We start from the raw sequence: 24,200 nt of genomic DNA, 5'->3' as shown, positions 1-24,200 counted from the left end.
CCATTTTGCTGAGAGTTTTTATCATGAATTAATGTTGAATTTTGTCAAATGCTTTTTCAGCATCTATGGAGATGATCATGTGGTTTTTGTCTTTCTTTTTGTTGATCTGGTGGATGATGTTAATGGATTTTTGAATGTTGTACCATCCTTGCATCCCTGGGATGAATCCCACTTGGTCATGGTGTATGATCCTTTTGATATGCTTTTGAATTCGGTTTGCTAATATTTTATTAAGTATTTTTGCATCTACATTCATCAGGGATATTGGTTTGTAATTTTCTTCTTTGGTGGGGTCTTTGCCTGGTTTTGGTATTCGGGTGATGTTGGCTTCATAGAATGAGTTTGGGAGTATTCCCTCCTCCTCTATTTTTTGGAAAACTTTAAGGAGAATGGGTATTATGTCTTCTCTGTGTGTCTGATAAAATTCCGAGGTAAGTGCGTCTGGCCTGGGTGTTTTGTTCTTGGGTAGTTTTTTGATTACCGTTTCAATTTCTTTGCTCGTAATTGGTTTGTTTAACTTTCGTGTTTCTTCCTTGGTCAGTCTTGGAAGGTTGTGTTTTTTTGGGAAGTTGTCCATTTCTATGTTTTCCAGCTTGTTGGCGTATAGGTTTTCATAGTAGTCTTTAATAATTCTTTGTATTTCTGTGGAGTCTGTCATGATTTTTCTGTTCTCATTTCTGATTCTGTTGATATGTGTTGATTCTCTTTTTGTCTTAATAAGTTTAGCTAGAGGCTTATCTATTTTGTTTATTTTCTCAAAGAACCAGCTCTTGGTTTCGTTGATTTTTGCTATTGTTTTATTCTTCTCAATTTTGTTTATTTCTTCTCTGATCTTTATTATGTCCCTCCTTCTGCTGACTTTAGGCCTCATTTGTTCTTCTTTTTCCAGTTTCGATAATTGTGATGTTAGGCTATTCATTTGGGATTGTTTCTCCTTCTTCAAGTGTGCCTGGATCGCTATATACTTTCCTCTTAAGACTGCTTTCGCTGCGTCCCACAGAAGTTGGGGTTTAGTGTTGTTGTTGTCATTTGTTTCTATATATTCCTTGATCCCTATTTTAATTTGTTCATTGATCCATTGATTACTTAGGACATGTTGTTAAGCCTCCGTGTGTTTGTGAGCCTTTTTGTTTTCTTTGTAGAATTTATTTCTAGTTTTACACCTTTGTGGTCTGAAAAATTGGTTGGTAAAATTTCAATATTTTGGATTTTGCTGGGACTCTTTTTGTGGGCTTGTATGTGGTCTATTCTGGAGAATGTTCCATGTGCACTTGAGAAGAATGTATATCCTGTTGCTTTTGGATGTAGAGTTCTATAGATGTCTATTAGGTCCATCTGCTCTACTGTGTTGTTCAGTGCCTCTGTGTCCTTACTTATTTTCTGCCCGGTGGATCTATCCTTTGGGGTGAGTGGTGTGTTGAAGTCTCCTAAGATGAATGCATTGCAGTCTATTTCCCCCTTTAGTTCTGTTAGTATTTGTTTCACATATGCTGCTGGTGCTCCTGTGTTGGGTGCATATATATTTAGAATGGTTATATCTTCTTGTTGGACTGAGCCCTTTATCATTATGTAGTGTCCTTCTTTATCTCTTGTTACTTTCTTTGTTTTGAAGTCTATTTTGTCTGATATTAGTACTGCAACCCCTGCTTTCTTCTCGCTGTTGTTTGCCTGAAATATGTTTTTCCATCCCTTGGCTTTTAGTCTGTACATGTCTTTGGGTTTGAGGTGAGTTTCTTGTAAGCAGCATATAGATGGGTCTTGCTTTTTTATCCATTCTATTACTCTGTGTCTTTTGATTGGTGCATTCAGTCCATTTACATTTAGGGTGACTATTGAGAGATGTGTACTTATTGCCATTGCAGGCTTTAAATTCGTGGTGACCAAAGGTTCAAGGTTAGCCTCCTTAGTATCTTACTGCCTAACTTAGCTCGCTTATTGAGCTGTTATATACACTGTCTGGAGATTCTTTTCTTCTCTCCCTTCTTATTCCTCCTCCTCTATTCTTCATATGTTGTGTGTTTTGTTCTGTGCTCTTTCTAGGAGTTCTCCCATCTAGAGCAGTCCCTGTAGGATGCCCTGTAGAGGTGGTTTGTGGGAAGCAAATTACCTCAGCTTTTGCTTGTCTGTGAATTGTTTAATCCCACCATCATATTTAAATGATAGTCATGCTGGATACAGTATCCTTGGTTCAAGGCCCTTCTGTTTCATTGCATTAAATATATCATGCCATTCTCTTCTGGCCTGTAGGGTTTCTGTAGAGAAGTCTGATGTTAGCCTGATGGGTTTTCCTTTATAGGTGACCTTTTTCTCTCTAGCTGCCTTTAAAACTCTTTCCTTGTCCTTGATCTTTGCCATTTTAATTATTATGTGTCTTGGTGTTGTCCTCCTTGGATCCTTTCTGTTGGGGGTTCTGTGTATTTCCGTGGTCTGTTCGATTATTTCCTCCCCCAGTTTGGGGAAGTTTTCAGCAATTATTTCTTCCAAGATACTTTCTGTCCCTTTTCCTCTCTCTTCTTCTTCTGGTACCCCTATAACACGGATATTGTTCCTTTTGGATTGGTCGCACAGTTCTCTTAATATTGTTTCATTCTTGGAGATCCTTTTATCTCTCTCTATGTCAGCTTCTATGCGTTGCTGTTCTCTGGTTTCAGTTCCATCAATGGCCTCTTGCATCTTATCCATTCTGCTTATGAATCCTTCCAGAGTTTGTTTCATTTCTGTGATCTCCTTCCTGACATCTGTGATCTCCCTCCGGACTTCATCCCATTTCTCTTGCGTATTTCTCTGCATCTCTGTCAGCATGTTTATGATTTTTATTTTGAATTCTTTTTCAGGAGGACTGGTTAGGTCTGTCTCCCTCTCAGGTGTTGTCTCTGTGATCTTTGTCTGCCTGTAGTTTTGCCTTTTCATGGTGATGGAGATAGTTTGCAGAGCTGGTACGAGTGACGGCTGGAAGAGCTTCCCTTCTTGTTGATTTGTGGCCTTCCTCTCCTGGGAGAATAGCGACCTCTAGTGGCTTGTGCTGGGCAGCTGTGTGCAGACAGGGCTTCTGCTTCCTGCCCAGCTGCTGTGGAGTTTATCTCCCCTGTTGCGGTGGGCGTGACCTGGCTCAGGCCGCTGCTCCAAAGTGGTGGAGCCCCGTTGGAGGGGGAGCAGCCGGGAGGCTATTTATCTCCGTAAGGGGCCTCTTTGTTCCCTGCTGCCCAGGGGTTAGAGTGCCCAGAGATCTCCTGATTCCCTACCTCTGGACTAAGTGTCCTGCCCTGCCCCTTTAAGACTTCCAAAAAGCACCCGCCAAAACAAAACAACCACACACAAAAAAAATGGCCACTCGTTTTTCTTTATTCTCCGGCGCCAGCCTTGGGCACCTGCTCACCGGTCTTGCTGCCCTGTTTCCCTAGTATTGGGGTCCCTATCCCTTTAAGACTTCCAAAAAGTGCTCGCCAAAACAAAACAACAACAACAACAACAACAACAACAACATAAAATAATGGCCGCTCGCTTTTCTTTTGTTCTCTGGCTCCGGCCTCTGATACCCGCTCGCCAATCTTGCTGCCCTGTTTCCCTAGTTTTGGGGTCCCTGTCCCTTTTAGACTTCCAAAAAGCACTCGCCACAACAAAAGAACAACAACAACAACAAAAAGTGGCTGCTCGCTTTTCTTTTGTTCTCTGGAGATGGTCTCTGATACCCGCTTGCCGGTCTCGCTGCCCTGTTTCCCTAGTATTGGCATCCCTGTCCCTTTAAGACTTCCAAAATGCACTCACCACAACAACAAAAGAAAATAAAAAAAATAAAAGGATGGCTGCTCGCTTTTCTTTTGTCCTCCGGCGCCAGCTTCCGGTACCCGCTCACTGGTCCTGCTGCCCAGTTTCCCTAGTATCCAGGGCCCCGCGCATGCACTGTGTCTGGGCTCTGGTCGGGATGGCTGGGGCTGGGTGTTCAGCAGTCCTGGGCTCCCTCCCCCTCCCTGCTGACTCCTCTCCACCTGCTGGGAGCTGGGGGGAGGGGTGCTTGGGTCCCGCCGACTGGGGCTTGTATCTTACCCCGTTTGTGAGGCGCTGGGTTCTCGCAGGTGTGGATGTGGTCTGGATGTTGTCCTGTGTCCTCAGGTCTTTATTCTAGGAAGAGTCGTCTTTGTTATATTTTCATAGATATATGTGGTTTTGGGAGGGGATTCACGCTGCTCTACTCACGCTGCCATCTTGGCTCCGCCACTCCTATGGAATTCTTAAGTGATTTTTTCTATGTAGAGGTTTTTTTCTAAAAATAATCATTTTCATATGTAGGTAGAGGAGGATGTTTTGTAGCTTTGTCTTTGCTGACTGTTAGGAGCATTCCATCTAGAGATGTCCCTCTAAAATACACTGTAGAGATGGTTTGTGGGAGGTAAATTCCCTCAACTTTTGCTTACCTGGAAATTGTTTAAGCCCTGCTTCAAATTTAGGTTATAATCTTTCTGGGTAGAGTATTCTTGGTTCTAGGCCCTTCTGTTTCATTGCATTAAATGTATCATGCCTTTGCTGACTGTTAGAAAGAAACCGTTATTATTAAGAACTTCATATTAGAGTGATAATTATTTTCAAAGATATAACACTTTTGAAGAGTTTCTCTTCTGAAGATCTTATTTCAGAAATAATGTATTTCTTTGATGTTAAGAATCATTGATTGTAAGATGTACTAGATAATGATATGAAATTGGGGAAAAAACAAAAACAAAATAACTGTCCCAAAACAAACTCCGTAAATATATGCATCAATTATAAGCTGCATCTTAATATCAGATAAGTTGAAATGTAGCAAAATCTTCTTAGAGTTGAGAAAATATATTGACAATAATAATAGTAGTAGCTAATAATGAACGCTTAACCGTTCAGTATGTCATGGCAATCGGAAATATGCCATTTACATTTAATTTTCTTAATAGCCTTTTAAGGTTAGCAGTGTTTCTATCTCTATTTTATAGATGAGGATAGTAAGGCACAGAGTGGCTAAGTAACCAGCTCAAAGTTGCATAGTTAGAAATTGACAGAGTCTGGCCATTTTCTCAGGACTTTCTGATTCCAGAGTGCCTGCTCCTTGCTACAAAGCTGCACTCTAACGGAAAAATGAATTTTTTTTAAAGAGGTAAAGAATTGGTTATAATATAAAGTCTCTGCTGTTGTGTTTTAAATTATAATTTGAAATTACTGTTTGGTTCTACAATTTTGGTCAACTTAAGGTAACATAAAATAATTGGAAGTGAATTGAAAAAGCTTCCTTGTTCAGTAAAAGAAAATGAACTGAAGAAACTTAGAAATTAGTGAGTACAAAGGCAAAGTCCCTATGAACTTACAGAAGTCCCTACGAAGTATGTCATTTTTTATAAAGCTCACAAGTGGGTGAACTTAAATGATACATTGTTTAAGGGCACAGACATATGTCTAAAGTATTCCAAAAACAAGGGAATGAAAAATGTAAATTTCAATGTATTGGTTATATTTGGTGGAAGAACGAGGAGGAGCACATAGGTAGCTTCATTGGCTTGTAAGTTGGATGGTGTGTTTACAGTGTTACCTTATTGTGCTTCATAACTTGTATAAATTTGTTAGATACATTTGGTTCATAAGACAAAAGAATACAATAAACTGCCTTAAAAAAGTGTTTTTTAAAGTGAGTTTACAATATATCATTTTTATACTGAGGATGTTTTATTTTTCCCAAGACACTTTGAACTGCTTTATATGTATCTTTTGAATCAGTAAAACAGACTCAGTAACTAATCCATTTTCCTAAGAGTATTAAAAGTATTTTTTTTTGTATATCATAATTGCTCAGTATTTTTGCTTACGTGAAACCTCTGGTATTTGCTGCAAGGATATTTCTTTAATAGACATCTATAAATATTCTTTCTAAATGAAAAATAAGTTTCAATTTTAGAGAGATTTTAATTTCTAGATCTGTAAGTTTAATTTTAACTATCTCTTAAATAACTAAAATGTAAATAAGTTACTTATAGCAAGCATTCCCTCCACTTAGCCCCTCATTGTAAAAGGAACTTAGCACTTTCTTTTCTGTACTTTGTTTTTTACTTGATTTTGCAGCAAGGGCAAGTACTTTGTAACCTTCCCGTATCCGTATATGAATGGGCGCCTTCATTTGGGACACACATTTTCTTTGTCCAAATGTGAGGTAAGCTTCGTCTGTGTTTAATATAATGGGATGAAGAGTCTTTAATAAATACTCTTTTGAAGAAAATGGCATCTACAGAATTTATTTCCTGTTAAGAGAACTTAGAGATGCTTAATTTTAAGCATAATTTTTATATTTAAGTAATTTAACTTTTATATTTATTTTTCATATGCTGTGTGTGCATGTTGTAGGGGTCTGGGTATGTATGTATGCATGGTAATGCCTAGATAGGTGAAAAGATGGGAAAAAAGGATAGTGGGCTATAATTTTGGAATGACTGAAGTCCAGCTGGTGCTGTGAAGGAATATCTGAAGAGGAAAACTGGTGATCTTTGTGAAAAGTGAGCATTTTCTGTTTGTCTAGCATTTAAATTTATAATTTAAATTTAACTTTCTTTCTGTAGTTTGCAGTAGGGTACCAGAGGTTGAAAGGAAAAAGTTGTCTGTTTCCCTTTGGTTTACACTGCACTGGAATGCCTATTAAGGTAAGAGTGCTTTTGGAATTGGTTTCTATTCTTTTCAGCTTAGAGCAAATAGTACTATCCAATTCAAGAGCTTAGAATAGGATTTTTGAACACTTCTGTGTTCTTTTGAAGGTTTTTTGAAATGAATTGAAGTTTTTATAGTGAAAATTAATTTTTAAAAAACATTTGAAGAAGTGCTTAAAGGAACATATGAAAGTCTAAGTGATTTCTAAGGAATTTTGATATCTTTTGGTTACTCTACATATTCATTTCTGTTTTAGAATTAGATAATTAACTATTAACAAGTAAAATAGCAGTGTTCTATTCATTTGTGACATGTAGGATGTTATAAAGTAATAAATAGTTGTATTACATTTTTATCATTTTTGCAAAGATCTTCATTTGTCGTAAATTTGTATTTGAAATAATTCTCAATAAAGAATGGGCCAGAAAATTAGAATTGAAAGGTTGCCTAAATGTGATAGGGTTAGGAAACTTAACTCCCATTTCTTTTTATTTTCTAACCTTTTATTCTGAAAAATGTCAAATCTTTACACAAAAGGTAAAAGGAGTACAGTGAACACCATATACACTTCACTTATAGTTACCAAATATTAACATTGACTAAAATTCCGTTAGTTCTATCTCTCAGCACACATACAATGCAAGCATGCTTTTCCCCCGTTTCTATGAACTCACTGAAAGTTAAGTCGCAGACATCGTGACATGTCTCCCTGAGTTCGTCAGCATGTCTCCCTGTGTCTATAGAGAACAAGAGCATCCTTTTCCATCATACAATGCTGTTATCCCCTCCAGGAAATGTTAACATTTATGTAATATTATCATCTTTATTTAATCTGTAGTCAGATGTTTCTAGTTGTCCCCAAATGTTCTTTCTGTCAGTTTCTTTTAATTTCATGAATCAAAGGTTGCATTTGGTTATCAGTTCTCATTGATGCCTTTGAAAAGTCTAGGTCAGTTATTATCTGAATTTTCTGATTTTTCCTTCATGATTAGATTTGGCTTAAATATTTTTACAAGAATACTAGACGGGAAGGTATAACTGTCCCAGTATATAACATTAAAAGGAATATATAATGGTAGTTTGTCCCATCTTAGTGATACTAATAACTTCATTCTAAAGGTGACTTTCTCCCTTTTTAAGTAATAAGTAGTCTTTGGGATGATACTTTGAGAGCCTCTGAATGTCTGGTTACCAAAACCCAGAGATTTTAGCATCTTTTGACGATCCTTGACTATTTCAGTTATTGAATCAGTGGTTGTAAAATGGTGACCTTCTAGTTGTGTCATTATTACCAACTGAAATTCTTCTGCATCAAAGAGTCCCCTCCCTTTTTAAAAATCACAATTCTGTGCTTGTATTTTTCTTATAACTTTAGCACTGTCTACTGGCGTCATCTTTGTTTCTGACAGTGGACTCATGGTATAGTTGAGAAGAGCTGGGGTGGAAAGCCCAGGTTCATGTGTTAGTTCTGCAGCTTACTAGCTTTATGACCTTGGGTAAATCACTTCTTCAGTGTCTATTCTCTAACGTAATACCTGTCTTAATACCTAGGCTTGAAGTGATAATTAATAGAGTATATATGACAGTAATCTTTAAATTGAGAAATTCTGCTATTAATGTTACTCAGAATAATAACACTGTATCTTGTATATCTTTGTACTTCTAATGCCTAGCATATTAGTCTACATTGAGTATTCTGGATGTTGAATAAATGCTCACTGGGTAAATAAATACTAATTTATAAATTAGTGAATTTTGAGGTACATGATTTGAATTATTTGAGTTTTCTATTATCTACTTATGTATAGATGCATTGCAAAAAATTTCAGGGTCTATTTTATTTGACCATAGAAACAACAAAAAGTTCCAATTATTTCTACCTTGAATTTTGAACTTTGCTACCTCTAATGTTGTTTGTTATAGGCATGTGCTGATAAGTTGAAAAGAGAAATAGAGGTTTATGGTTGCCCTCCTGATTTTCCAGATGAAGAAGAGGAAGAGGAAGAAATCACTGTTAAAACAGAAGATTTAATAATTAAGGATAAAGCTAAAGGGAAAAAGGTTGGTGGTTGGTATTTACTTTGGTTGAAATTTTGTGTTTATATTTGTCTGATTTATATGTGCATTCCCAGTACAAGCACAGTACCTGATGTAAAAGGTACTCAGTAATTTTTAAAAAGTAACAAAAGCAAAAAATTACCCAATTTTTTGATTGCCTTTTCCCCTTTTTATTTTGAAATAATTTTAGACTTACAGAAGAATTGCAAGATAGTACAGAGTTCCTTTATAATCTTCACCCAGTTCTCCTAATGTCATATGTAAACATTGTGCAATCCTCAAAATTAAGAAATTAACATTTGGACAGAATTATTTACTAAATAACAGACTTCATTTGGATTTTACCAGTTGTTTTCGTTAACACCCTTATTCTGTTCCAATGTCCAGTCTAAGATCCCACATTGCGTTCAGTTGTTATGTCATGTCCCCTTACATGTCTTCTCAGTCTCCTCTTTGTTTTCTATGACCTTGACACTTGAAAAGTAATGAATGGTTAGATAACTTATGGAATGTCTTTCAGTTTGGGTTTGTTTAATGGTTTCCCAGAAATAGATTTAAGAGGTGATGTGTCCTCCTGAATGCATCGTATCGGGAAGTATATGATATATCCCATTCTTGGTGATGTTAGCCTTGATCATTTGGGGTAGGTGGTGTCTGTCAGGTTTTCCTGCTGTAAAGATCTCTCTTTCCCCTTTGTGTTCATATGTATTTTGGGAGAGATTCTTTGAGGCTATAGAGGTAATATCTTGTTTCTTCTTAAATATTTGCTCCTTAATTTTGGCTTTCATCAGTGGATCTTGCTGGCAGCAGTTACTACTGTGCTGTTCTAATGGTGATTCTCCATTTCCCTCATTTCTTCTACATTTGTTATCTGGAATTCTTCTGAATATTAATTCTGTCTTTTTTTTCATATCAGTATGAATTCATGCATATTCATTTTATTCTTTGGTTTATAATCCAGTACTATTGGTTTTTTGGGGGCACATTGTTACTGCACAGATTGTTCTAGTTTTGGCCTTTGAGAGTCTTTTAGGTTGGCTGTGTCCATCTGACATGCCCCCTCTTTTCTTTCCTTTTTTTTAAAAAACTAGTCTTACTTTCTAGTGCCAACAAGGTACTCCAGGCTCTTCTGGTATTTTCCCTGTTTCAGCCCTGGAATTAACCACTTCTCCCCTTTCCTCTTACTGAAAAATGGTATTTAGGAACTAAGCTCTGAGTGATAGCTTTGCTCATTGTTTCTAGGCCCTCTCAGTAGAAAGAGCAGGGAACACTTATGTATTAAGTTGTCTGTATATTTTGAAAGTTCACACTGATACTCTGGCTCCATTTTAGCATCAGGGGGCTTATTCTAGCATTCTCTCTTTGCTGATTCATGACTTAAACAGTGAGAAACCTGTTTTTACAGTTATACCTATTATTTGTTCAATCCTAGTCTACTCGTAGTTTCAGAATTGCTAACCTCTACCCTGAGGAGAAACACTTTCACCAGCTAAACGACAATGTGTGTGTGTGTGGTTTTTTTTGTCTTTAGGATCTAGTTAACACATTGTTTTCCAAAATTACTTCCAAAGTTCCTTTCTTTCCCCTTCAGTTGGGTTGTTACATGTATTTGTAATATAGTCAGAACATTTGCCGTAGTCTGCATTCTGTCTGGGGTTTCTGCAACATCCTGGGTGATTTTTTAAAAATTTACATACAGTAACATTTCACTCTTTGTATTGTGTAGTTGTTTGTGTGTTGGTTTGACAAATGGCGTGGAGTTAAGTTTCTACCACCACAGTACCATACAGAAGGGTTCTGTCACCCCAAAAATTCCTTTTCCTGCCTTTTTACGGTTTTGTAGTTCATCCCCTTCGCCCACCCTACCTCCAGCCCTTGGCATTTGGTTGCCTTCTTGATGCTGGTAAATAATGGAAAAGAAGGAAACTTGTTAGTAGCTTATTCATAATGAAAAAAGATGCATGTGGTATTAGAAACTAGGAATTAGAGAAGGTTTGGTGCTGGAGATCTTATCTGTGTGATAAACCTTTGTGGTTTTTACCCATTTAGTTATCTTTGGTGTCAGAGTCTGGTGAGTATCAGACTGTATAGTTTGGCAGACAAAATAGTACATCTAAATCCTGAAGTATTCTGACATTGCAACAGCATTGTTTTGGAATTTAAAAATTTAACAAATGGGATTATTCACTTAAAAATTACTGTGGTCCTGGAATTTGTTAACCAGTTCTCGGTTTTCTTTGATAGAATTTGTTTCTGCTGATTATTTCCAGAGTAAAGCAGCTGCTAAAACTGGATCTTCTAAATACCAGTGGGGCATCATGAAATGCCTTGGTCTGTCCGATGACGAGATAGTCAGGTTTTCTGAAGCAGAACACTGGCTTGATTATTTCCCGCCACTCGCTGTTCAGGATCTGAAGAGAATGGGCGTGAAGGTATGCCCACCACCCTCATGGTTAAGAAAATATGAAGAACCCATTATATGAGATTTGGACCACCATTTACATTAAAAATACTATATGCCTCTGGTATTCCACTAATGAGTTGAACTGTTATTGTCAGATTAGAATGTAATGGGCCTCAGTGTAAGCAGTGAAGCACTTCAGTACTTGGTGTATTGAAATGTGTACCGATCCGTTAGCCATTAGTAGAAAGCAATTCTGTTCAAAGGTTATGAAGCAGCCAAACTTTAGCTTGAGTATTTAGGAATACGTAAAGGTATTATTTAAGTGCTCTTTCTTTATTTGTCATAATTCCTGTATGTTTAGTACATAAATGTGTGTGCAAAAACTTAAATATTATACAAATTAATGTAATGTCATATATATTTAATAGGTGGAACTTGAAAGATTTTATTTTTATTTATTTATTTATTTATTTAAATTATCTTTTATTATGAAATATTTCTCACACAGAGAAAACTATAAACAATAATATAATGAGCATCCATGTATCTTCTACCCAGCTTTGTTAAATCTTAACATTTTGACACGTTTGCTTCAGAGTTATATATATATTTTTTTGAGAGGGCATCTCTCATATTTATTGATCAAATGGTTGTTAACAACAATAAAATTCTGTATAGGGGGGTCAACGCTCAATGCACAATCATTAATCCATCTCAAGCCTAATTCTCATCAGTCTCCAATCTTCTGAAGCATAACGAACAAGTTCTTCCATGGTGAACCAATTCTTACATAGTGAATAAATTCTTACATGGTCAACAGTGCAAGGGCAGTCATCACAGAAACTTCCGGTTTTGATCATGCATTATGACCTATAAACAGTCAGGTCAAATATGAATATTCGTTTGATTTTTATACTTGATTTATGTGTGGATCCCACATTTCTCCCTTTATTATTATTATTATTTTTATTTTTAATAAAATGCTGAAGTGGTAGGTAGATGCAAGATAAAGGTAGAAAACATAGTTTAGTGCTGTAAGAGGGCAAATGTAGATGATCAGATGATCAGGTGTGTGCCTATGGACTAAGTATTAATCCAGGCTAGACAAGGGCAGCAAGACATCCACGGATGCAGAAGATTTCTCTCAAAACAGGGGGGGGTGAGGGATTTTATTTTTTTTAATATTTGATGTAATCCTAAGTTGGAAAATAAAGAGTAGAATAGTAAGTAATGGATTCATAGGAATTTGAACTCATAGAGACTATTCCAATTTCTCAAACAGGACTGTTTCCTTTCTTCTTCTGTAGGTAGACTGGCGTCGTTCCTTCATCACCACCGATGTTAACCCTTACTATGATTCATTTGTCAGGTGGCAGTTTTTAACATTAAGAGAAAGAAACAAAATTAAATTTGGGAAGCGGTGAGTTTGTTGTCCTTCCGTGTAATAAGCAAAAGCCATAGAATTCCCGTGCTGTCGCCCACTGCCCCGTAGCCTACTTTGTCCCTGTCCTTTCTCTTTTTTAGGAGCATTTCCCTTTTGTTCTTTTGTCTGCTTTGTTTTCCCTTTTGTTTTGCCAGTGTCTCTTTCTCTGAGCTGCTTAGTATTTGTGACACATAGAACCCGGGAGAATAGAAATGTTAGTTTTCATATTCTCACAAAATATTCAGTATTCCCAGCCAAGCAGAAAAATGATGATTTTATTTGTGTTTTAGTTTATCCTTTTGTTCTATAAATTAAGATTCTTCCTTGATTATATTAAAGGCTATTTGTGTTTCATCAGTGAATTTATACTTTACAGTCTTTTGTTTCACACCACAAAGCCAAGATCAGGGCGTATTGTTAGGTGGCACTACCTTTGATGAAAGCAGAAAGCTTTCATTAAGTAACCAGGTTAGTGATAGAACCACCCATAAAAGCATAAATAGTAGATGTAGACATTTGTTGAGTTTGAAGTTTTATTAAGAAGAAATATTGTAAGATGTTAGGAGCAACACTGACAAGTATGTTAGGATAAAACTTGGATATTTAATAATATTTGTCATTATTTGTTTTTTAGGTATACCATTTATTCCCCAAAAGATGGACAGCCTTGTATGGATCATGACAGACAAACTGGAGAGGTAATTATTTGTGACATAGAGTAACTGTTATAATTCTTAATATGGCCATAGAGTTTAAGAAATAAACCAGAAACCTAAATTCAACTTTATTGCAGTGCTGAGGTGTATACAGTCATGATGCTGTGGTGGCTGTGGAGAGGGAGGCAGAATGTCATTACAGGTCCCTGTGTCGTGTTCAGGACCTTGCTATTCCAGGAATGGTCCTAGGACCAGCTGCATCAGTGTAAGATCGAAAAGGACAGTCTTGAGCTTCATCCCCAAATTGCTGAATCAGAAGCTCTTGGGGTGGGATTCACGGATCTTTGAGCAAGCTCTCAAGTGATCATAATGTATGCTATGCTTGAGAAGCACCTCCTGGACAATACACTGCTCTAAAAAGAGAGCCTGGTAAAAGATAATGAGATATATTGACGTATACAGATTCCACTTAACACTTGCTTTGATCATGTGCCTATTTGCTTATTTCCAAAGTACTTCCAGCCATGTGTGATGTCAGTTCATTTGACATTCCTGTAGGACACAGTACATTATTCCTTGTAATACTTGAGTGAAATAAGGCTGAGTGATTGGCCTAAAGCTTTGGCACAGAAAGTCGGCAATACCAAGATCTGAACTTAGGAGTCCCAGTGAATGCATCATTCTTTGTTACCACCTTTGAACATATTTGTGATCTAGCAACTACTTTTCAAAATCAGCCTTCAACTAGGATTTAACTTACATGATAGAAAGAAGTAAGCGTTGCTCAAAAATTTCAAAGATTAACAGATGCCAGTTTAGTGACTGTATTAAGTTTTAATATAGTCAGTGGTAGCAATATTCTAAATTTCAATAGTACATCATAGTTTTTTAAAGCATTTTTCTTCCGTTATGTTAATGTGTTTTCAGGACAATCCAGTGTGAGGCATAGCACAGTTATTTTACAGCTGAGGGAATGAAGGCTCAGAGGGATTGTGCCTCCCTTGGGTCACAGCATTAGTAAGGGCCCAACTTCAGGTGTAAATGTGTACCGTTTGACCCCTGATCTATTGTATGTCTGTGATGACTGTTCTGTGTGGTTGGTGGTGTATCTTCTAACTCCCAATTAGGCAACCACTATTGTGGCTGATTACTCCAAGTTACTTTTTTTTTCCTTCCTGTCCTTCCCTCTCATGGAGGGAACTGTCAGCAAACTGTCTGGCCTTCTTTACCAGTTCTGGTTGGTATGGGTGGGAGGGCGGTCTGCTAGCTTCCTCCTTATGGATATGGTCAGCATACCACTGACAGTCTCTTCATTGGAAGAAGGACTTACTCTAACAGTACAAGAATCCAGCTTAAAAATTTGAAGCAAATCTCTCACACAGATCAGTAGGTTTAATCCAACTTTTTTTTCCCCCTTAAATTTTCTTCTTGTTTATTTGTTTAGGGTGTTGGACCTCAGGAATATACTTTAGTCAAGTTGAAAGTTCTTGAGCCATACCCATCCAAATTAAGGTGGGTTTGCCAAAGAGTTATTGCCTCATCTTTTTCAAATATCAGATGTAATAATATCCACCTTTTTCTTCTCATAAATACATATTTTTTTCTCCTTAGTGGCTTGAAGGGGAAAAATATCTTCTTGGTAGCTGCGACTCTCAGACCTGAGACCATGTTTGGACAGACAAACTGTTGGGTTCGGCCTGATATGAAGTACATTGGCTTTGAGACAGTGAATGGTGATATATTCATCTGTTCCCAAAGAGCAGCCAGGAACATGTCATACCAGGGCTTTACCAGAGACAATGGAGTGGTGCCTGTTGTTAAGGAACTAATGGGGGAGGTAAGTCATGTAGCAGACTTGTTATTTCAGTTTATAAATTCAGAGGAAAATCTCAACAATGAAGGTTGAGAAAGGACCATTTAAAGAAACTTTTTAATTGAATTATACATGCAGTCAAATGTGTAACTTATAAGTGTGTATTTTGGTGCATTTTCATCTGAATATATACTCACGTAAGCACCACCTAAATCAAGATACAGAGCAGTTCCAGCACCCCCAAAGGGCCATTTTCATCATCAGTATCCTTCTCCTACAAGGTAACCTGCTTGGACTTCAGTCCCTGAAGAGCAGTTCTGTTGTTGATCTTTAGGTTATGGAATTAATACAGTCTGTACTCCCTTGTGTCTGGCTTCTTTTTTGTACACATTCCTAATGTGTATAGGAGTAGTTTTTGTTTTTATTGCTGTGGACATTCATTCTGTGACTATATCACTAATAAAGCATTTTCAAGTCTTAGATTTCACCTCAGTAAGTATCTGGTTGAAAAATACATCTTACTTTCTTTTTTTACCTAACTACATCTTGTATTTTATCAATACATAATCAGCTTCCTTATTCTCTACAGCTCCACAGCATTCCTTTGAGCCACAGCTAATTCAGCCCTTCTCTGTGATGGATGGTTGGATGGCTTCTGTCTTTTTTGTCATGAGCAGTGCAGTCACACCTTATTAGTTTCTGATGTTGGAGTTCTGTCTGAGAAATTTTTAGGAATAGTAGTGATTTTTTCCTGTTCTTAATTCAGCTTACTCCTTTGTTAATTTGAGCAGATCATGGAGTGAGAAAAATGGGTGGTATAAATTAAAAAATAGCTTTCAACCCTTAAGACTGCTGCAATATTTAGCCATAATCCATATGATTGTAAATTGCATAAAAGCTTAAATTATGAATTAAAGTGGGATGGGTGAGAACTGTGTGGACTTGAAAAACCAATTTTTTTTAGCTAAACAAGCAGCTGCAGGCTGTTGCATCTTATGATTTTTCTTTAAAGCAAAACTAGATGATCTTTTAAATTTAGTTTGTCTTCCTAATTATCATTTCAGATATATATATAGTATTCTAACTCATTGATATCTCATACTTTTAAAATAATTTTTAATAAACTATCATTTAAAGTTTTAGTTGTTTCCAGGTTTTGCTAGCAGAGTTAATACAACATTGGGCAGACATCTCAAAGAAAAAGTAATTTTTTTCCCTTTGAGGTAAATTCCTAGGATTGGATTGCTGGGTCCAAATTGTGTGAATATTTTTGCGGCTCTTACTTTGGATTCCTACATTATTTTCCTCAAGGAGTACAGTGTCACAAGCAATGTGTTAGTGTTTCTAATTTCTTCAGACCCTCACCAGATCATTATTTACAATTTAGTCGAGAAGGTATTAAAGAATGACTTTTGTTTTGCCTCATGTATTTTTGATTACTAGCTTCTCAGGGCTTAAAATATTAATGTTGTTTTAAATTCTAATGGTTTAAGTTTCTTCACCATTTATGTTAATCTTTTTCTTACATAGGAAATTCTTGGTGCATCACTTTCTGCACCTTTAACATCTTACCAGACGATCTATGTTCTCCCAATGCTCACCATTAAGGAGGATAAAGGTAAAGAATCTCTTTCTAGAAATACTCGGGCAGTCCTATTCTGGTTCTCTGAGGTAATGCCACACTTTCTTCTCTAAGGCACTGGTGTGGTCACGAGCGTTCCTTCTGACTCCCCTGATGACCTTGCCGCTCTCAGAGACCTGAAGAAAAAGCAGGTGAGTGTCTGAGCCTGATTCTCTTATTTCTTCTTCATCATCTCACTGATTAGACACCACTGAACTCACTGTGGGATTAGCTAAAAAGCAGCTTCTTTGAGCTGCTCTCTCTAACCTGTTTCTTGATGTTTTATATATTTTATTGTGGTTTGAATTTTAAATATATTTCATGGAGTTTTAAAAAAATACTTTCTTTTTTTAGAACAGTTTCAGGTTTACATACAATTGAGATGAAGGTAGAGAGAGATTTCCCTTACACCCCCTGCTTCCACACATGCATAGCCTCCCCCATTATCAATATCACTCACCAGGGAGGGACATTTTTTACCAAGGCTGAATATACATTGATACATCATAATCACCTAAAGTTCATTGATTACCTTAGAGCTCATTATTGGTGTTGTATGTTTTGTGGGTTTGAGCAAATGTATGACGACATCCATCCATCAATATATTGTCAGAGTATTTTCACTTCCTGAAAATTCTCTTGTGGTCTTGCTGCTTATCTCTCCTCCTTACCCTTTGTAACCACTGATCTTTTTATTGTCTCTGTAGTTTTACTTTTTCCAGAATGTCAGATAATTGAAATCATACAGTTTGTAGCCGTTCAGATTGACTTATTTCACTTAGTAATATGCATCAAGGTTTCTTTCTGTCTTGTCATAGCTTGATAGCTCACTTCTTTTTAGTGCTGAATAGTATTCTGTTGTCTGGATGTACCACAGTTGATTTATCCATTTACCTACTGAGGGACATCCTGGTTGCTAACAAGTGTTGGCAATTATGAATACAGCTGCTATAAACATCCATGTACAGGTTTTTGCATGGACATCAGTTTTCAGCTCCTTTGGGTAAATGCCAAGGAGTGTAATTGCTTGGTAAGACTATCTAGTTTTGTAAGAAATTGCCAAACTGTCTTCCAAAATGACTATTCCGTGTGCATTCCACCAGCACTGGCTGAGAGCTCCTGTTGCCCCACCTCCTTGTTGGCATCTGGTGGTGTCAGTGCGCTGTATTCGGGCCATGGTAGTAGGTGTGTTAGTGATACCTTGCTGTTGTTTTGATTTTCATTTCCTTGATGATGTGTGATGTGGAGCATCTTTTATATGCTTGTTTTACATCTGTGTATCTTCTCCAGTGAAGTGTGTCTATTAAGGTTTTCGACTTCTTTTTAAAATAGGCTCTTTTCTTACTGAGCTTTAAGAGTTCTTTGTATATATTGGATAACAGTGCTTTTATCAGATGTCTTTTGCAAATTTTTTTCACCAGTCTGGCTTGTCTTTTAATTCACTTGGTGCTACCTGTTGCAGAGCATATTTTTTAAATTTAATGAAGTCTAGTTTATCAATTTTTTTCTTTCATGTATTGTATCTTTGGTGTTGCATCTAAAGACATCACCATGCCAGTGGTCTTTAGGTGTCTCCTACATTATCTTCTAGGAGTTTTACAGTTTTATGTTTTATGTCAAAATCCATGATCCATTTTGAGTTATTTTTGGCTGGTATAAGGTCTACATCTAGATTGATTTTTTTTTTTACATGTGGATGTCCACTTGTTTCAGAAACATTTGTTGAAGAAACTATCTTTGCTCCAAGTGTTTTGCCTTTGCTTCTTGGTCAAAGAATAGCTGACTGTGTATTTCTGGGGTCTGTGTCTGGTCCCTCTCCTGCTTGGCTGATCTGTTTGTCCTGTTGCCAGCACCATCCTGTATTGTTCACTGTGACTTTAGAGTGAGCCTTGAAGTCAGATAGTGTCAGTCCTTCAGATTTGTTGTTCCTTAATATTGGCTTGGCTATTCTGGGTCTTTTGCCTTTCCATAAAAACTTTGGAGCCTGCTTGTCAGCATCCATAAAATAACTTGTTGGGATTTTGATTGAGATTGCACTGAATCTCTAGGTTAAGTTTGAAATAAGTGACATCTTAACAATATTGAGTCTTGCAGTCCATGAACACAGTATATATTTCCATTTATTTAGTGTTTCTTTGATTCTCTTCAATACAAGTTTGTAGTTTTTTTTCCCTCATACAGATCTTATGCATATATTGTTTTATACGTAAGTATTAAGCTTTTTGGTGCTAATGTACATGGTATTGTGTTTTTAATTTCAAATTCCACCTGCTCATTGTTGGTAGATACCAACATAATTGACTGTTGTATGTCAACTTTGTATCCTGCAGCGTTGCTATAATTGCCTGTTAGTTCTAGGAGGTTTTTTTTATATTGATTCTTCCAGATTTTCTACATAGATCATGCCATCTGGGAAAAACGACAGTTTTATGTCTTCTTTCCCAAATTGTATACCTTTTATTTTCTTACCTTGTCTTAGTGCATTAGCAAGGATATACAGTACGATGCTGAAAAGGAGTGGTGAGAGGGGACATCCCTGCCCTGTACCTGATCTTAGTGGAAAAGCTTTGAGTTTCTCATCATTAAATACTATATTAGCTGTAGGTCATGCAGATAGTCTTTATCAAGTTGGGAAAGTCTGCTTCTATTCCTAACTTCCTGGGAGCTTTTATCATAAGTGGGTGGTGGATTTTGTCAAATGCTTTTTGTGTCTGTTGATGTGATCATATGATTTTTTTTTTTAATCTGTTGCTGTGATGGATTTTCATACGACTTTTGACAAACTTTCCTGATACTCACATTTTCATTGCAACCTAGAATATGAATCTCTTTTAGGGAGTGTGTGTCTGAGTTTTTGCTTTTGGCCTACAGTCTGATCATCTAAGCCATTCATTCTAACTTAAACTGTTGAGTTTTTAAAAGTCATAGATCCTTCTTGAGATACTTGGTAAAATTAAAAAGTTGCTCCATATGGAGAGGAGAATAAATAATAGTTTTTTAAAAACTTCGAAGTTGTTTCTCTGATTATACCAGTAAAGTGTTGATCATTAGTGTTAACTTGCAAATTTTTTTTAGGCCTTACGAGCAAAGTATGGAATTAGAGATGACATGGTCTTGCCATATGAGCCAGTAAGTACATAGATGATTCATAATATTAATATCCATCTTTTTATCAGAGAAAAAACAGCTAACATTTTTCTTGTAACAAAATTAAATAGTGGGGTACAAAAATAAGAGGGAATTTGCTTAAGAGTTTACTTACTTTAACTTGATGCCTGCAATGGCAGATTAGAGTGAGAAAAACTAAAAATAAGCATTTTCTTAGTACCTGGTACCTGCAGCAATACCCGGCATTGCTAAAACGAGATTTTTAGCAATGCCAATTTTATAGTAGGTTATTTTGCTGGTATGGCCAATTTCCAGCCTTTTAAAGACAAAATTTTGCCATATTACTTAAGAATATTTATGTTTTCATATTAGTGTCTACAGAAGAAACAAAATTTTAATTACTAGCAAATAACCTGCATGAAAATCTGAGATTATTATAAATTAAAAACAAGACCATCCATAAATTCAGTTGTTTACATCATTTTGCTAGTTTCAACCATAATTATTTAGTTAATCATTTGCCAGTGGAGGGATGAGAACTGGTAGTGAGGGAGGGCCGATGCGGGGGCGTTAGGGCATAGAATTTGGGTGATTCCTGTGAAGAGTGAAGACAGATTCACATCTGCGTGTTTGTCACTCTGTGACTGCCTAATGTGTGGCCCCGCCTTAAGCATCTGTAACGGCTGAAAGGACTCGACTGAACAGTAGGGGCAAAAGGATCGTGTCACATACGGCTGTTTGTGATCGATTCAGTGTGTGAATGAGGTTCTGACATTGCTGTTCTCTGCAGGTGCCAGTCATCGAAATCCCAGGTTTTGGAAATCTTTCTGCTGTAACTATTTGTGATGAGTTGAAAGTTCAGAGCCAGAATGACCGAGAAAAACTTGCAGAAGCAAAGGAGAAATTATATCTAAAGGGGTTTTATGATGGTGTAAGTGATAATTTTTTATTATTTTTACTTTATTTACTCCATGCTCTGTGATTTTCTTCTTAATGACTTAGAAAAAATATATAAAAGTTCAGTATAGTTTCAGCTGTATACTGATTTGAGAGAGATGAATATGAGATTGTATTATTTCCAAATTTTTAAAATCTTTTTTTTTGTCTAATAGCATTTACAGAAATTACATTTTTCTGCCTTCTAGGAATCTTAAGGAATGAATTTCTTGAGAAGTTACTTAAAATTTAAAGTTAGTTCATATTATTATGCAGTAAACTCCAAAGGTTTATTGCATGGATAATACCTGGTCCCTTCTGCCTTATAATTGAGTAGTCTCTATTTTAAATAGCAGTTTCATTTACTTCATTTAATTTACTTGTTAATACCTATTAAAGGCCAGGTGAGCACAATAAACATGTTTTGAACCTCTCTTTTCTCTTTACTTGTGCATATGTTAGTGTGGCCTCCATTTCCATGGAAAGAAGACAAAGCTAGAGAAAGTAAATATCCAACTAAATTGCTAGTGGCTTGAGGTTGGAATAGTGAGGATTTTTAAGGCTGTAAATGAGTATATTCTTTATTTTTACCTTTACTCTCATTTTTCGGGATAACCAAGAATTGGTTATATGTCTTTTTAAAGTAACTTAACACATTTTGGGTGATAATAAAAGCCAACACTTACAAAGCACTAGCATATTAACTTACTTAAACCTCAAAATAACCCTATGAAGTGGGCACCATTATTCCCATTTTAGAGATGAGGAAATTGAGGCACTAAGGGATTAAGTAATTTACCCAAGATCAGCTACATAGCCAGCCACTGGCAGAACCGGGAGTTAGGGCAGGCATCTTGCCTTTAGGATTTGTGCTTTTAACCACTATACCATAGTGATCAATAAATGTAATTTCATAATGATGAATTAAAGAGGTATGAAGCATTTTGGTATGTTAGAGGATTGGAAGGTCAGTGAAGAACATATATTTTATCTGATAGAATCTATTTGAGGAGATGTAAGAGTCAGACAGATGGAGATCGAAATATCAGCTGGAAGGAGATTGTGCTTTAGATTTGTGACAACAATGGGCAAGTTAATACTTTGCCCTAGAATTAAATTTCCGCTTTATGTAAAAGGCAACAGATGGAATTGGAAAGAGACACCTAAATGGGGCTGAGCTGCATATGCTCAGTTCCTTCTCCCAAACCTTTGAGGAATGAGGTAAGTTAGTGTAGTGGAATTCTCTGCATGGAAACCTGGGAAGTGGGAAGGAAGTGAGTATTCCTTCCTAATCACGTTCATGATAGTTATCCTAGTTACACTGAAAGAAAGACAAGTGTTACAAATAGTAGTTGTCCAGGCTATGCCAAAATAAAACCTTAAGGTTCTAAATGTGATAAATTTCACACTAAAGATATCTTGGTTGTGGGTAGAAGTAAGTTCAGTTGTGGAAAAGGTTGGAGGGAACTCAAAGCAAGTTTTAATTGTTTTGTATGTGTTTTTGCCCCTCTTCTATCCTTTTAGGTAATGTTGGTGGATGGATTTAAAGGACAGAAGGTCCAAGACGTAAAGAAGACTATCCAGAAAAAGATGATTGACATCGTATGTGACAGGCTATCCTCTGAAGCCTGTTTTAGGAAAAAAAGCTTTTAGTTAGTAGATTGTTAATTAATAGTGAGTTCTGTAGTTGAACTTGGAGCTATATTACAGATACGTAATTTTGTGCCAGAAAATAGGACACCTGTTTAGCAATTCATTTAACTTGAAAATCCCACCTGTGACGTTGATGAAGGTAGTGTTCTGACGTTGGCTTGTGCAGAGGCACACACTGAGGACTTCAGTGATGCTCCCCGGAAGTGGCTGTTGGAGAGACTGGTGCTTACAGTTCTTTATTTTACTTTTCCTTTTTACTTCCGTTTCCCCCACCCCCTTCATTTTTGTTGTAACTTTTTTCTTTTGAACTACTTAACTACTTTTAAAACTAATCCTTATTTTTAACAGTTGTGTATACCAATAATACAGGGACACAGTGGACTGCAAAGCTTATTAAAATAAAACAGTTTCCTCTCCATCCTTCCATGTTCCCTTACATTTCTTTCCCTTGGACAAAATTACTTTCAGCTGTAATACTTGTTTCTTTTAGTATTGACCTCCATCTCTCTTAGAGATCTCTAAATGCTTTTAGTGTATTTTATTTTTCATCTTTATTAATCAGCCATTGACTTCCTACTATGGAAGGTCAAGATGTAACTTCTTCCTACCATGTATCTCTAACGGCACTGTGTCGGTTTACACCTCTCCACCTCCCATCTTCCTAGTATAGATACAACTTAGTCATTTTTTGAGACGTGGCTGACCCACAATGTAGCATGTAAGGAGACCTTTTCTTCTCCAGCTTTTCGTTTTCCTTGGCATTAATAACTGTCTTTTTTTTTTTTTACTTTTAAATACAATTATCAACATTCCATTCAAACAGTGTCCCAGCGCTCTGTCTCTCCTCTCAGTGCCTTTGAATACATCAGTATGCTATTGACTCCGTTTCAGAGAAAACGCTTGCAGAACCTTCTGGCCTGCTTTAATCTGGACTGGGCGCTTCCTGACCGGGTGCCCATGTTGCCTGGGCGGCCCCCCCGCCGTTACTCAGGGTTCCCTCTGGTTCTGTTGAATCGGACCTGCTGCCTCCTCAGTCCCAGCGCTGCCTCTTTCTTATTTACTCTCTCATTTTGGCGAAGCTCTGCCTCTAGTAGCTTTTCTGAAAAAGGTGTCTGGGAGGTAAATTTTTGCTACCTTCCATGTCTGAAATATTTTTATTCTATCCTTATATTTGATTGCCTGGGTATAGAATTCTGGATTGGAAATAATTTTCCCTTAAAGTTTTGAGGGCATCCTCCGTGGTGGTCCGATTCATCGTTGCTGTTGAGAATCCAACCTGCTCTGGCGATAACGGGTTTTCTGTGGAGGCTTAGCCCCCCCACCCCGGGAGCTCGCGTGCCCGCCCTCCTGGTGCCCTGAAAGCCCATGGCCCGCCCCCTGTGGGTCGCTTCCCATCACTCCTGGCTGCTTGACGGGCCCCTTCAAGCTGGAGACTTATCTTCTTCAATTTTGGGAAAACGTCTTGACTTCCTATTTGATTATTTTCATCACTTCCTATTCCTTATTTTTCCTTTCTGAAGTTTTATTATTCAGATATTTGTTATCAGTCCTTTTCTTTCTGGGAGGGGAGGGTCCCTGAATCTTTTCCTCTAATAAGTTTTTGTCTGTTTACTGTTTTTTTTGTGTTCATATCTGCTATTTGTGTGTGTAAATAAAAATGTCGAAGAGCTCAAGAAAAATCTTCTTGGTTTGGAGAATTTCAAACTTACCAAAAAGGTAGTGAGTAGTGTGACGAATTCCTGTATACCTATTCCCCTGCTTCAACAATCACCAGTTAGGGGCGTTCTAAGAGCTTGTTGTTGGCTGATTGACCCTTTTTATATAGGCTGCTATTCTTGTTTCATGGATATGAAATTGTAATCTCTTCTTTC

The 24,200-nt window shown here is 37.0% G+C and overlaps 1 protein-coding gene across 1 annotated transcript in view; it reads left to right on the top strand.

Moving 5' to 3' along the window:
- LARS1 (leucyl-tRNA synthetase 1) overlaps positions 1 to 24,200 on the top strand; it is a 66,199-nt gene that overhangs the window by 12,757 nt on the left and 29,242 nt on the right. The window contains exons 3-15 of the mRNA XM_073221911.1: positions 6,082 to 6,169; positions 6,573 to 6,653; positions 8,581 to 8,718; positions 10,986 to 11,147; positions 12,427 to 12,539; positions 13,177 to 13,240; positions 14,643 to 14,710; positions 14,810 to 15,035; positions 16,542 to 16,629; positions 16,708 to 16,784; positions 19,708 to 19,761; positions 20,531 to 20,671; positions 22,201 to 22,278. Coding sequence (XP_073078012.1) covers positions 6,082 to 6,169; positions 6,573 to 6,653; positions 8,581 to 8,718; positions 10,986 to 11,147; positions 12,427 to 12,539; positions 13,177 to 13,240; positions 14,643 to 14,710; positions 14,810 to 15,035; positions 16,542 to 16,629; positions 16,708 to 16,784; positions 19,708 to 19,761; positions 20,531 to 20,671; positions 22,201 to 22,278 — 1,378 coding nt within the window. The remainder of the gene's footprint in view (positions 1 to 6,081; positions 6,170 to 6,572; positions 6,654 to 8,580; positions 8,719 to 10,985; positions 11,148 to 12,426; positions 12,540 to 13,176; positions 13,241 to 14,642; positions 14,711 to 14,809; positions 15,036 to 16,541; positions 16,630 to 16,707; positions 16,785 to 19,707; positions 19,762 to 20,530; positions 20,672 to 22,200; positions 22,279 to 24,200) is intronic.

The sequence above is a fragment of the Manis javanica genome, chromosome 14, assembly GCF_040802235.1.
Source record: "Manis javanica isolate MJ-LG chromosome 14, MJ_LKY, whole genome shotgun sequence".
Taxonomy (NCBI): domain Eukaryota; kingdom Metazoa; phylum Chordata; class Mammalia; order Pholidota; family Manidae; genus Manis; species Manis javanica.
Note: the sequence above shows the minus strand (reverse complement) of the source record. Positions and strands in the feature narration are given on the sequence as shown.